Below are 13724 nucleotides of genomic sequence, written 5' to 3'. Positions count from 1 at the left end.
AAAATACCTTTTGCTGATTTGGTCCTTATTGTTGTTTCTATACTGTCATAAGAACTGGAAGCTGCTGTGCGGGAACAGGATCCTATATAGCAAGCTATAGATAGAAGTAAAAACAGATGGAAATTGTGTATTTTTGTAGGTGGCAGAGTAAAGGAGAGTTTTGAGCATGAAGCCCAATGGGCAGATGGGCAAATACCTTCAGGGAGCTATTAGGTATATGGACAACATAGGAAAAACCCTTCTGTACTTTGAATTAAAACATAAGAAAGGAGTTTTCCTGCTTCTAGGAGTCAGCAATCAGAGAAAGGTGTTGACATCTTGTTAGGAAGGAGCCATTGTAGGCGGTATGGGGATGGGCTGCGTAGGAACCTGAGAGTGAAAATCAACAGCATGAGTTTATGCAAACAGGGATAAATGAGAGTAACCAGCATGTTGTTTTGGGCAAAAACCCACACAAATCCTTACAAGATTCTGAATGAACAGGAGCAGCACTGGAATATATCTGTCATAACTGAAAAAGCAGGCTGATGCTCCATTGTATCTTGGACAGGCTGTTATTGAAGATTTCACTGCCAAAAAGATCCACAAGACAAACTCTGAAGATAATTCAGAGTAGAAGTTGACACCTATGTTATTAGACCTGTCAGTAGTGTGACAAGAAAGCAGGTAACAAGAAAGAATCATTATGGAAAACAGAATTGTATTAACTTGTTTGTTTTGTCTCTTTGTATTTTAATACGTTTGCAGCTTCTCCAAAAATGCAGATATTCATGTTCTCAACTTGTTGTCAAACAAAACAACATCAAGCAACAACCCATACTTCAGCAGTTTTGCTTCTACAGCAACAGAAATCAATGTTGTTAATGGGCAATAATGCAGTGTCACTGAAGTATCCCAGTGGTAAGTACACGTGATACCAAAGAGCACTCCCACTACTCCCCCTTGGTTTACCTAGATGGATCTCTTCTACCCAGTCTGAGAAACACTTTTCCATAAAGTGTCTTTGTGAAAAAAAAAAATTAACTGGAAAGTTAAAAGAAACAGAAAGATGCAGGTCCCAGTGCTTGGCCCATTAAAGGAGGTACTGAGTGAGTTTCATGTGGAGTTTGGAAGGACCTTCCATAGAATTAAATAAATGTTTATTTGCCCTTCTAAGAAAGCTTTGGAATGCTGTTTTGTAAAGAAGGACAGAAGCAGGTATTTTGAATAATTGTTTGAAGGACAAATCTAGAGAACATTCCTACCCAGGACAATTCCCAGGAACATTTACTTTAATCATGAAGTGTAAATGAATCCAGTTTTTCCCATCTATTGAGGATGGAACATTTGTGCCTTTCAGCTGCAGTAATTGCACCCTTCCAGCACAGTAACTTGCTACTGCTTAGTCTGACCTACCTTCAACTGAAGCTCCCTAAACTCACTTATGTTAATGGAGATTTAGTTCAGTAAAGGTATGCACGTATCCTTTTTTTAATCTGAAGCACTTTGCTGCAGTTACAGACACATTTTTAACCTGCCCATATGCTTCACTACAAAGCTTCATGGCTTCTGAACAGCTGTGATAGCACTATAGGTTGCCTCCTGAAATAAATAAGCACTCATCTGCAAAGCTAGGAAAAAATCCCTATTAAGGATATGTCAGCCGGCTTGCAATAAATATGTTATCATCCACTTCATGCAACCCACTAATAATCAAGAAAGAGAAGAAAACCATCCACATTTTATTTTCTATGTGGTGATGCACTGTCCTTATGGGAAGAGGCGTGTGACAACATGTCACAGCTTGCCAACTTCAAACACCTTTGTGAATGCTGTCTCTCATCAGTGGAGTTGTATTCCCGAAGTAAAGAGTATTAGGTTTCAGTGAAAGACCTGAACTGTTCCATTAATGACCTGATGGATGAGGTAAGGTTCAGTGGTTTTTACTCAAAACCAGACTTGAAATATTTGAAATCCCTCTCATTTCTGCTTGTCTGTTGTCATGACAGATATTCATGTGGATCCAATCATCAAATAAGTTTCTTAATCAGCAGAAGACATCTGAGCTCTTTCCAAAAATACAAAGTAGAGGTCACTTAAAATTAGTTATTTGAATCTGTTATACCTTGATAAAGTGCTGGACCTTTCCAGGGTGTTAGATACAATAGGAGCTTCGCCTCTTGATCTTGGCATCCTCATCCTTGGACACCAGAGCCATAATATTTAGATATCTTAGTGCATTTGAAATGGACAGTTTCTGTTCTTTTAGAGAGAGATGATAAACAAACCTAGATAAAGATTTCTTGAGGAAAATATCTCATTTTAAACTCAAAACTTTGAAACAAGTATATTAATTTTTCCAGGCTTGGCATTTTTTAGGTCACACCAAACTAAAAAGAAAAAATATCCCAAAACAAACTAGGTGTGACATTTCTGTCCTTTGCCATTATTGAAATATTCGTGCATAAAATATGCTACTGAAATGTCTGAATAAAGTTATGTTATTAATACAACATAATTTAGAAATGTTTGGAGCTATATTACTCAAGCTTTTATATTAAAATACATTAAACTAGAAAAGTTTCAGTCCAAGTGAAGTATTTTGTAGAATTACAAATACATTAGCAAAAGTTGGGAAAAACGCATTAGAATTATAGATTAGATTACTTTGATTATACTGGATAATAGCTGTTTCTGTAACAATAAATAATTGCTAATTATAAGACCTTATTAGAGTTTCTAACCTAATTGCTAATCCCCCTTCCCTTCCTCTCTTCCTTAAGAAGATCCTAACTGCAGATCACAGCTTTCTCTATTGAGCAGCAAGGATAAGCTACTTCCATATGTTGGAGGAAGAGATACATAAAGGAACCACTCATTTCATTTTTAAGTACGTGATTTTCCTAATAAAAAAAGGGGCAACATTTCTCCCCAGACTAAACCTAGTATAAAAAATCAAATACAAACTGGAGCATAGAGGCACAAACCAGAAATCTCATTAATTTGAATAGAAGACAGAGTTATGTTAATGTTAGTATAAAAAAAGGAGATAAAAAAAATAGTGGGGGGAAATAAAACTGAAGCAATGAGATACTGTATGATGAGAATAAATAAAAAGTATATTATATATAATTTAAATATTTATTTTTATATTTAAAACCATGACAATGTAATAAATAACTAATGTAATATATAATATAAATAAATAAAATATATACTTTTAGTAATTTATTTTATGAAGAATGAAGGTGTGGGGACTGTAATATCTACAAAAACTGTAGTTATTTATAAGCAGAAACATTAGTTTATTTCTTTATGCTGCTTTTTTAAGCATCATATGTAGACATCTAGAAGCAACAATTTCTTTTTGCTTTGCATTAGGATGGGTGAATAATACTGGATTCCCCAGACTCAGATAGAATGTTAAAACCATGGATATTGAAGATCTCCCAAGGGGCTCCTTCAGTTATATTGATATTAGAGAAGGGAAACAGTTTTCATTATAAATACTTCAGAAAAGTGCAGTATCCTTATAATTATGGCATATCTCTTCACCAAACTACTTTGACAGTTATGATCGAACCAAACAAAAAACCCCACAACGGGTTTTTTAATATTTAATATTTTTTCAAAGAAACACTGTAACTAATCTAATTTAAACTTTTTAATTAACTACCTGGGGGGAAAACCACAGTTATAACTTGTCCTATTTTGGATTAATTAAAAGTCAGGAGCTCTACATTTGATTCCTTTGGATCAGTTACCTATTTGACTTTACAAAAGCAGCATTAGTGCAAGTATACTTCTATTAGTTCATTTAAATTCACATAAAAAGAAGTAACTGACATATTCATATGAGATTTAGATGAAGGCAACCAATTCTCACCCAATTCTTTTGGAGTGTCTGCTTTTCTTAAGAAAACACCAACCAAACCAAAACAAACCAAAAACCAAACTGGCTATCATATTAAAATTTTAAATTCCATGATAGATTATTTTCAGTTGAGACTTAGATTGCTTTCAGATACTGAAAATTTGTAGTCAGTGGTACTTTCTTTTTGCCCCCAAATACCTAATATGTCCAAAAGCAGAAATATTTATGATAGAGGGTATATTTTAAAAGTTGTTTGCTAAACATAGAATTTTCCTTGCTTTTATAGAATGGCTATCATATTCAAAAATTAAAGTATTAAAGCAAAGAGGGTACTTTGAGGATAGACATGTGGAAGTTCTGTAGATACCCATGAGGTTACAGAGGTATAATTACTAATTAGGTAGCATTAACTCAGACATCTAGTGCTTTGCTCAGACTCAGAAAGTCCCTATTACCTGTATGTAATGGGAGTGGATCATGCCCTGTTACAAGTGTTCTGCTATGGGATCACATCTTTTGTTTTCTGCCCCTCTTGTGCTGTTACAGCAAAGTGGGATTACACTGAAGGAAGACATTCTTTGGATTATTAAGAGCTTCTAAAATACAGAACAGAAAACACTAAGAAAAAGAGATGAAGCTCTCAGTTGGACATATAGTTAGGTGGGTATGTTTGGAGCATGTAAATGCAGAAGAAAAATGGAGTGCAAAAGACTTAAAACCACACCCATAAACATAAAAAGGAAAAAGAAAAGTAAAATAAACTGTTGAGGAGTAATTATGACCTGCTAATCCTTTGTTTGTGAACTCTGAAGTCATGACTCATGACAGTTTAGTGGTCTATTGTTTTCTATTTTGTGTTTGTCAGTAGAGGCCCATTAAACTTCATTTTTTTGTGGGAAAAGCCATCTCTGTCAGTCCACACCTCAAAGGTTTCACCCAGCACTGACACCCCTCCTCCACTTATGAGAAACATGTTAGAGCAACAACCATTTTTGGACTGCCCATGACCTTTTAAAGTTGAGACTGCCACCTATACTTGAAAATTAAACTAGGCTTTAGCAACTTCAAAGACATATATTTAAATACTTGTGAGCCTATGTACTACATTTTAGTTCTCCAAAGATATATGCAGGAATAAGTCTCCTGAAGAGTCCTGAATTCCAATGACTCAGATTGTATACTGCAATGCACATACATATAGGTCTTTTTAGACTTCAGCTGTCATTGTAGTTTATTAATGAAACACTTAAAAAATGCAGCTCAGCATATCTTACATGCCCTGAGTGACAGCACTCTAATATTGTAAATTATTACATCACATCTTTATTCCACCTTTATTTATGAATTTTACAAAGTTTCACTTCTTGAATACTACCATGGGAAAAGGTTGGTGAAAGGCTGTGAGAATAACAACATAATGGTTTTATGAGTGACTCTTTTATTGATTACATTTGCAAGTTTAAGCAGGTGATTAGGACTAAATTCTGAAAATTGTCCACTTAACTTGAGTTACCTAAAATATCTCTAGTCAGATATTTTATAATTAAAGTACTCAAAATTCAGAGGTACTTCCAAAATGCAGCCATTTACTCATTCTCTTTCTCACTCCTCTGTGCTGTGAAGCAGTGATACCACCTTCTTTTTACATTTCATTGATACAACTGAACCAAAAGTGTGCATAATTTAAAATCATCAAGAAAATTAACAGAAGCTAGTAATGAAAGTTACACCTTGGGCACACTTATTGCTCTTCTGCAACTTATCAACTGTGAAAGGAGTTTGCCTTGGAGTGTCACATATATTAGTGACAGATGCTTCAAATCCTGGACGGGGTTCAGGGTAAGACAGTAAGATGAATGCTAGCAATGCTTCAATAAAGTACGTACACACTGCCACTGTTCTCTGGAAACATTACTGTATCTGCTGATGGCTAAGCATGTAAGTATCAAGCTGCCCAGACCTGGAGCTTCCCTTATTTTTTCAAATTTCTTCTGGTGTACTCACATCAAATAGATCACCAGAACAGTAAGCCCTTCTAGCCTGATATGCTCTATCCTGCCATGTATTATCCTGTAGTGTATGAGAAAGCAGAGAATCAATTCAATTTCCTGGAGGCAAACACGCTCAGATCCCTTCACAGTTTCTTTTGGGGAAGTCCACCTCAAATTAAGAACAGTTTTTAGAAGCAACAATATTTTGGAACTGTATGGAAGAAACAAAACCAGCAAAAGCCAAGAGAAGTATGGATAATTGACAGCTGACCGAAATGTACTGTAGCACCCACTGGCCAGCTTTTCGGTCATGGAAGGAATCACATTCGGCACTAGACTGTGTTTGCTCCTTGCCTGAAATTGTGTAGCTGGTAGAGAAGAAAGTAAGGAAACGGACCAATCCTTTTCCTACTAACTGTTCATGGTTGGTTTGGTTTGGGGTTTTTTATACAATACAAAATCATTCATTCAAGCAGCATATTCACTATGTTTTTTTTTTTCTGTGTGCTGCTCAAAAAAGCAACAGCCTGGAAAGCTAAGACTGACCTTCATGTTCCTGTCCTCTTCTAGTCTTGATGCAGAGACTGAGCTGTGCTCTTTAGAAAAAATATCTTCCAAGGTTCACCCTGTGTGTGTGTAGAGGCTGATCTAGGGCAGGCGGTTGTCTATTGAATCCTGACCCATTCCAGAATTATTTCCTTGTCACTCTGTATCAAAATTACTTCCAGCAATGACAATCTAATCACTGAGTCTGAACAGCAACAGACTCCTACTATAGTCCTGAGCAATGCCAGGTAGCTCCAAGTTTCCCTGCTCCAGAAACCTGGTGTAAATTCTCAAGATGACCACGAACAGACCAGACCTCAGTTTTACTCTTCAGAAGTTTTTACAGCAATTCCTTGTATAGAATAGTAACAATCCTACAAATGGCAAACCCACAGTAAATGCTGTCAGCATACTCAGGTGAAAGTTGAGAGGCGACATGTAGGAGATGTAGTGGAAACTTATTTTTATATTTGGGGTATACATAGAAGTAGAGAAATTCCACTATATTTTACCAGGAAGACGTACGGTGCTAAAATTTTTTATATAAATTTTACAAAATCACCATCCACAACCAATAAAATAATAACACCCGCTCCCACAGTGGAGAGTTCTGGGCACAGCTGTGTTTGTCTGAGATCATACTGCTCTACAGCCCTGCCTGAGCCAGAAATCTCTAGTCTAGAAGTGACCTAAACATATGTTCTGCAACTGGAGCGGTATGTTTTTGTAGCATTTTCAGATATGCTTAAACTGGCTGTGATCTATCTAGCTCAGATAAGAACCACTGGGAAGGGGTTCAGTCTTGGCTAGCAAACCAGGTGCATACCTGAGAACAGGCTGGCTGGTAGACACTGCACTGAAGTCACCATGTCACCATGCAGATGTACTCTGAGAGATTTATTCCCAGTGAAAGCTAACACACTCAGCTAGTGTTCAATATGTTCTTTTAAAAGAGGTTGGGAAGATTACCAAAAGTATAATTACACTAGAAAGTTGGAGACCTAATTAATCACACATTGACAAGATCCCTTATGCTGAGACATTTCACAGAGAGCATTGGGAGTGCCTTAAGTAACTTCCTCAGGTACATACTTTGGGAGTGAAGAATAAATTAGTAGGAATTTGGCTGGACACAAGGGAAACCTTGGAATGGAGCTGGAGGCTGGACCAAGCTCACTGAGACTGGTCTTTTTCTTCATTTTTAGAAAAGATGGATTTAGAAAAGATTGGTATACCCAAAAGATCATTTGCATCATGGCAGGAGTGAAAATGCTCTTGAGGATGCTTTTTTCATAACTGTGCCTCCAAAATTAGATACTAAATAATTTGACTTTCAACGATAGTCAGCATTTGACAGCAATCTTTGATTTCTTGCCAGGAAGGGACTGATTCCACTAACACCCAACTATTGCACTTGCATAAGCATATCCATTAAGTTCAAAGGAATTTAGTGGATATACTCATACTGGTGAATATCTTCATATGCTTGGAATACATTCTTGTCCAGAGTGGATTCAAAGTTCCTCAGTTTTCACAGGGCTTATAATGAGGGTTCTGGCTTTCATTTCATTTTTTACATAAAGGTGTTTCCAAAAATCTCTCCTGCATTCAAGCCTGATTTTATTCCTTGCCTATCAGTTTGATATAACTCTAAGAAATTATGCTCCTTTTAAAAATAAAACAACACAAAATCTCCTCTCCTTCTTTCATATTGCTGAACTTAGAAAAGCCTGGAAATTTGCGGACCTTTCTCCAATGTTTGAAGACTGGGACTATAAAAAATAAATCCTATTGAAAATGTAGTTAAACTATCTACCAATCTGGAGCAACAGCACCTCAAACCTTGGAGCAATTGTGGCTGCAATAATAGAATTAAGCCTAACGCTTCTCCTGGCAGGACTTTACATCCTCTCTCCACCAGATAGTGCTGTTTCTCCACAGAGCTATGGAGGATGCACAGGCCAGGGAAAGGTCAGGGGCTGTCTGAGATTACAGGCTGCTTACAGTTTGTTCGTCCCTCCTTGCCGCTGCCACCGCCAGTACCTGAAACAGGGCAGGCGCAACCTAAAAAGGACTTGCGGGAGTAAACCCGTGCCTTGAGAGGCCGCTGCCTGCAAGTGACTGCGTGCTGGCGGTGCCATTGCTGCTGTCCATTATTAGTTTTATGTAGCCACTTTCCTAAGTAAAAATGAAAATAGAAGCTGATGCAATTCAAAAACCTGAGTTTTTACGGTCTCTCGGGGGTCTTTTCCTTTTCTAGTTGAGCAGCACTGAGAGCAGCCCTGACACAAGGGCTGTTTTCTCTCAGAGTGCTGAACACAGGGGCTTGTACCGGCAAAAGTTACTTCTGGAGAGTAGACAGATCACCTTAACCAGGATACCCTGTAGACCCTCCATGTATTTAAAAAACAACTTCACAGCTGGGAAAAATAGGTAAAACATAACAAAACTTCAGGCCATGGTTTACTGTGATGCTGCAGCCTTTGTAACAGAAATGCAGCTGGAGTACTTCTTACTGCCTTTCTGCAGGAGAAATACTGCAAGTGCTGCATCTTCCTCTCCAGACTTCCCCATGTGAAACAGAAAAGCTTTTGCTTTTCAGCTCTCAAAGAACGAAATCCTTCTGTATGCACAGCAAAATAAAAAAAAAACAATCAAGCAAACAAATATTAAAAAACTTTTTGAGTGGAAAATGGTACTTACATTTGGAATGTTCTTTGCTGTCTATTACTTAGAATTTTTGAGACCACTGAGCTTTTAGATGAACTTCCAAGAAGCATTGTAATGTTGCTCCATGTACCTGAGTTATTGGATTTTAAGAATACTATTCCAGGGTACTTTGGTTAAGAACTTCTTAGTGATAAAAGTTCAGTCTTGACATAGACATGCTTTTCTGAAATATATTAAAAACCAAAAAATCTAAAACCAAATTAAAATTGTGCAAGATATTTGTATTTTCCTAAACAGCGTAAGGCTGGAGCTGTCTGATCTTAAGTGAGCTTTTAAATCCCTGTTCATGCAGGCAGACATTTATCCTTTGAAGATATTATTTGTGGAAGCAAATTTTAGCTCACTTCAGTGCATGGAAAACTGCAGATGGCTCGAATTAGGCCTAGCTAGGTATGCAGTAGACTGTATTTGTAATTAGCCAAATATAAGGTCTATTTATTATTTTGTATGTTGTGTTAATAATGTCTGTATTTATTCAGACTTTCATAATATGCATGTGTATTCTTAGAGAGATGCTAGGTCATTAAACTCACCATGGAGACTCTGTTTACTTACCTTGGGCATACAGAATACATACAGTTGCAGTTCTCTAAAAATAGCCCCAAAAAATAAACAGTGTATCAGTTTGGCTTTCATGTTTTCCAATAAGTATCTAAGGAAATGGAGCATACTATTTACATTGTCCTTATTGAGAAACAACACAAAGACATCCAGATGAAAGATTTAATTATACAATTCTTTCTCACACACTAAATGTAAGACCATACAGCTTAATATATTAAGCATATTACCTGTATGCATCAGGTAGTGAATGGGGCTGGGAGGAAAGGAGCAGGTCCTTCTTGTGTTTCTGGTGGGGCCTGCCAGTATGGTCCTTTTCAAAAGTAACATGATAAATGTATCACGGCTGCTGTGAGCCCAGGAAAGGCTGAATTGCAAAGGAAGACATTTCCTGTAATTGGCTCCATACCACAGCTTTGTATCAAACGATTCTGCTTGGAGATTGTCAAGATGATAATGAACATGGAGATTTTACTATACTTCTATTTTGACTAGTAGACTAAGTGGCAACAGGCACCAGAATGTCTGTCTTCCATTAACGCGTACGCTCTTGTGACCCATTGGCTTCATTAGTACTGTATCTCCTAACTGGAAACTGCTCTGGAAGCACAGATACTGGAGCTGTTTCATTAGTTCCAAATATAACACCTGCCTCCTGAGCCATTATCTGCAGAAATCCATAATTATCTGTTCTTTCCTCTCCAGTCAGGAATATCAGGTCCAGATCAAGGACTGGGTGCTCATCTTTTATGTCTTTATTCAACTGGATCCAGGCAATACAGCTTCTTTCTACTTTGGTGATTCTTCGAAGCACCCCAGCCGCTCTCCTGGGTGCCAGAACTGATGCCTTTTCTCCTGTGATGTTACAGTGAACTCAAATCCCATCAAAGGGCAAAGTCCGTCCATTTCCTGGTGACTTTCTCAACACAAGCACACATACACAAAGGCAAAATCAGTGGCTAAAAATAATTAAGGCATTAATAATTTTCACCATGGGAAATCATCCAGATCCCAAGTACGTTTGTCCTGAGAAGAAAGTCGGGCTGCATGTAGCTTCACGGGTATTTCATAGGGTATTTGGTACGGTAATGAAAAATTACTGAAATCTTTCACGACGTGCAGATAACGTTCAAGGATACAGTACGCAAACCCTTTTACCCTTTCAGAAGGGTCTGTGGTTTTTTCCCTTTTCAGTACGCTTGCAGGGCAGTGGCGACCGCCGTCCTGCGGTCTCCCGCTCAGCGCCAGCTCGGAGCAGCGGGGTCGCGCCGCGGGTTGAGGTGGGGCAGGCACGGGCCAGGTGATCGCGGCAGACAAAGGGGCTGGCAGTGCCCCACCGCCGCGGGGCGCCGGGCGGCCAACAGGCGGCTTCTGTCCCAATCCAGGCAGCGCCTCCCGGCCGGGGGAAGGGCAGCCGCGGGCCGGGCCGAGCCGGGCCGGGCGGGGCGGGCCTCGGGAGGCCGCTTCCCCTGGCGGCGCTCGGCACTTTCCGGTGCTCGCACACCGCGGGAAAAGTCTTCCCCCCTCCCAACCCGGCCCGGCCCGGCCCCCGCTGACGTAGCGCTGTCTGTGCCGCTGCCGCGGCGGGCGGGGGCGGCGGAGACGCGGGCCGGGGCTCGGGGCTGTCAGGCGGCGGGGAAGGGCGGGGGCGGCGGAGTTCGCTGCCCGTCCGGCGCGGGCAGAGGCGTTCCGGGGATCACGGAGAGAAGGGCGAAGGGCGGGAAGCCCTGCGGGAAGGGGAGTCCGCCGGCAACGCGGCGCCAGAAGCGCCCAGCACGGTGTGAGTGGTGGTCCCGGTCCGGGCAGGACCTTGGTGGTCAAACATGTTAATAAAGGCGGTCAGGGAGGAAGGCGTCTGGGGGTTTATCCACCTTTGGTTCACCACTTTATCCTGTGAGGAGGAGGAGGAGGAGGAGGCGTGAGGCCGGGGCGGGCAGTGTCTCCGGCGGAAAGCCTCCCGGCGGGTGTAGAGGACCGGCAAGCCCAGCCCGGGGAGCGCGACCCCCGCCGCGGTTCCTGGCTGGTGGCGGCCGCGCTGCTCCCCCAAGAGGCAAAACTTTTTACGCTCACACACACACACACACACACACACACACACGTACAGAAACACACACGCACGGCCGGGGCTGCCGCCGCCGCCGCTCACTCGCCCCACACACACACACTGACGTCTTTTGCGCATTTCCTGCGTTGGAGCGAGCGGCGGAGCGGCACCGGCAGCGGGCGGGGGCTGCGCGGAGGGAGGCGGCCGGCGGCGGCCGAGGGGAGGCGGCGGGCGAGAGGCGGGCGGGGGGCGGCCGGCGGGAGGCGGGAGGGAGGCGGTGGCGGCTCTGCCCATCGTCAGGGCGGCGGCCGCCCAGCCGGAGCCCGCCGAGACCCGCGCGGGCCGCTCCGCTGCCGGCGCCCCCCATGCGCGGGGGTCGCTCCGCTGGGTCCTCGGCCTTGGCGGCGGTGGAGCAGGAGGCGGCGGCGGCGGCGCAGGACGGGCGGCTGCGGGCGGCGGCGCGGATGGAAGGTCCCCGGGTGGATGTTTGCTGAGCAGGCAGGCTGAGTAGGCAGGGCTGGCGGGTCGGCCGGTGTTTCTGATCCGTGTGTGTGAGTGTGTGCGTGTGCGTGTGTGTGTGTATGCGTGTGCATTGTTGTGAGGCGCACGGGCAGGACTGGCGTGTGCGGGAGCCCGGGATCTCTGCTTCTTCTGCAAGGACTGATCCAAGATTATGGTCAGGGTGAAGAGAGAAGGCTCTTGCTTACCCCCCGGATTGATTATGCGCGGGTGTTGATTGCATTCGGGGTTCCTGCAGCCGCGGCCGCCTTCCCCTCTCCGGCGGCCCCCCTCCCTTGTTTTCCGTTAGAAACACGGGCAAGAAAATAAATGTATTCACTGGGTGTCGCAAGAGCAAAGGCTAAATAATCGAAGGTAACAGCAGCAGCCAGGCGAAGAGACCCGCACCGTACCCTGCTCACCCGTTCCCAGACCTGCCCTCCTATTTATTGGCGAGACCTCCCTCCCTCCCTCTCGGTGCGAGTGCGTTGAGCGACTGTTTGATCCCGGGAAAAGTGCAGCTATCCAGCCATGGTGGTTTTCAATGGCTTACTGAAAATCAAGATCTGCGAGGCGGTGAATCTAAAGCCCACGGCATGGTCTCTGAGGCATGCGGTGGGTCCCAGGCCACAGACCTTTTTGCTGGACCCTTACATCGCCCTCAACGTGGACGACTCCAGGATCGGGCAGACCTCGACCAAGCAAAAGACCAACAGTCCTGCTTGGAACGATGAATTTGTCACCGACGTTTGTAATGGCAGGAAGATAGAGATGGCTGTTTTCCATGATGCCCCCATCGGGTACGACGATTTTGTGGCTAACTGCACTATACAGTTTGAGGACTTGCTGCAGAACGGGAGCCGGCACTTCGAGGACTGGGTAAGTGTTCGCGTTGTAGATACATACATGTACATACGGTTTTCAGTGGCATGGCTCTGGATGCAACATCTGTCTTGCAGAGCTAGGTTGCCAAGGGCATGTAATGCCTCTGAAGGCTTTTCATTATTTCCACACTGTTATATTGAGATAGTCATGGTTACTGTATAACTAATGCATGTGGTCCACTGGCGAGACAGGAAAGAAAAAATATGCTGAATCTAAGTAAGAGGTATGTAGTTACCACGTAAGTTTCTGAAATTATGTGACATAAATACAAATCTCGTTGTCTTACTGAGTCTGTAAGACCCAAACCAAATGCATCTGTACAAAATATTACCATAAAACCCAGATCCAGAGCTTAGATGAGTTTCATCATTTCAGGGTGAATACTCTTGGTTAGCCTGGCAATGATGAGCCTTAAAAATCCAGACATGACCTCTGTTACGAGACAACCTCAGTGTCTTCCTGTCACTTGAGAGCTCACTGCATCAACACTGATGCTCCTCCTTCCTTCCTCCAGATGATCGACACCTCTATGCATAGATCTAACGCAATGCTTCTTGAAGTGCTCAAGATTGATGAAAGGGTCCTAGTGGAATTTGGGCCCAACTAGAGAAATTCT

The 13724-nt window shown here is 42.5% G+C and overlaps 1 protein-coding gene across 1 annotated transcript in view; it reads left to right on the top strand.

The window, feature by feature from the left end:
• Nucleotides 1-11961: 11961 nt before the first annotated feature.
• Nucleotides 11962-13724, top strand: part of PRKCE (protein kinase C epsilon) — a 289055-nt gene continuing 287292 nt past the window's right edge. The window contains exon 1 of the mRNA XM_058835446.1: nucleotides 11962-13102. Within this exon, the coding sequence (XP_058691429.1) occupies nucleotides 12755-13102 (348 nt within the window). The 5' untranslated portion in view covers nucleotides 11962-12754. The remainder of the gene's footprint in view (nucleotides 13103-13724) is intronic.

The sequence above is a fragment of the Poecile atricapillus genome, chromosome 3, assembly GCF_030490865.1.
Source record: "Poecile atricapillus isolate bPoeAtr1 chromosome 3, bPoeAtr1.hap1, whole genome shotgun sequence".
Taxonomy (NCBI): Eukaryota; Metazoa; Chordata; class Aves; order Passeriformes; family Paridae; genus Poecile; species Poecile atricapillus.
This window is presented reverse-complemented; position numbering and strand designations above follow the sequence as displayed.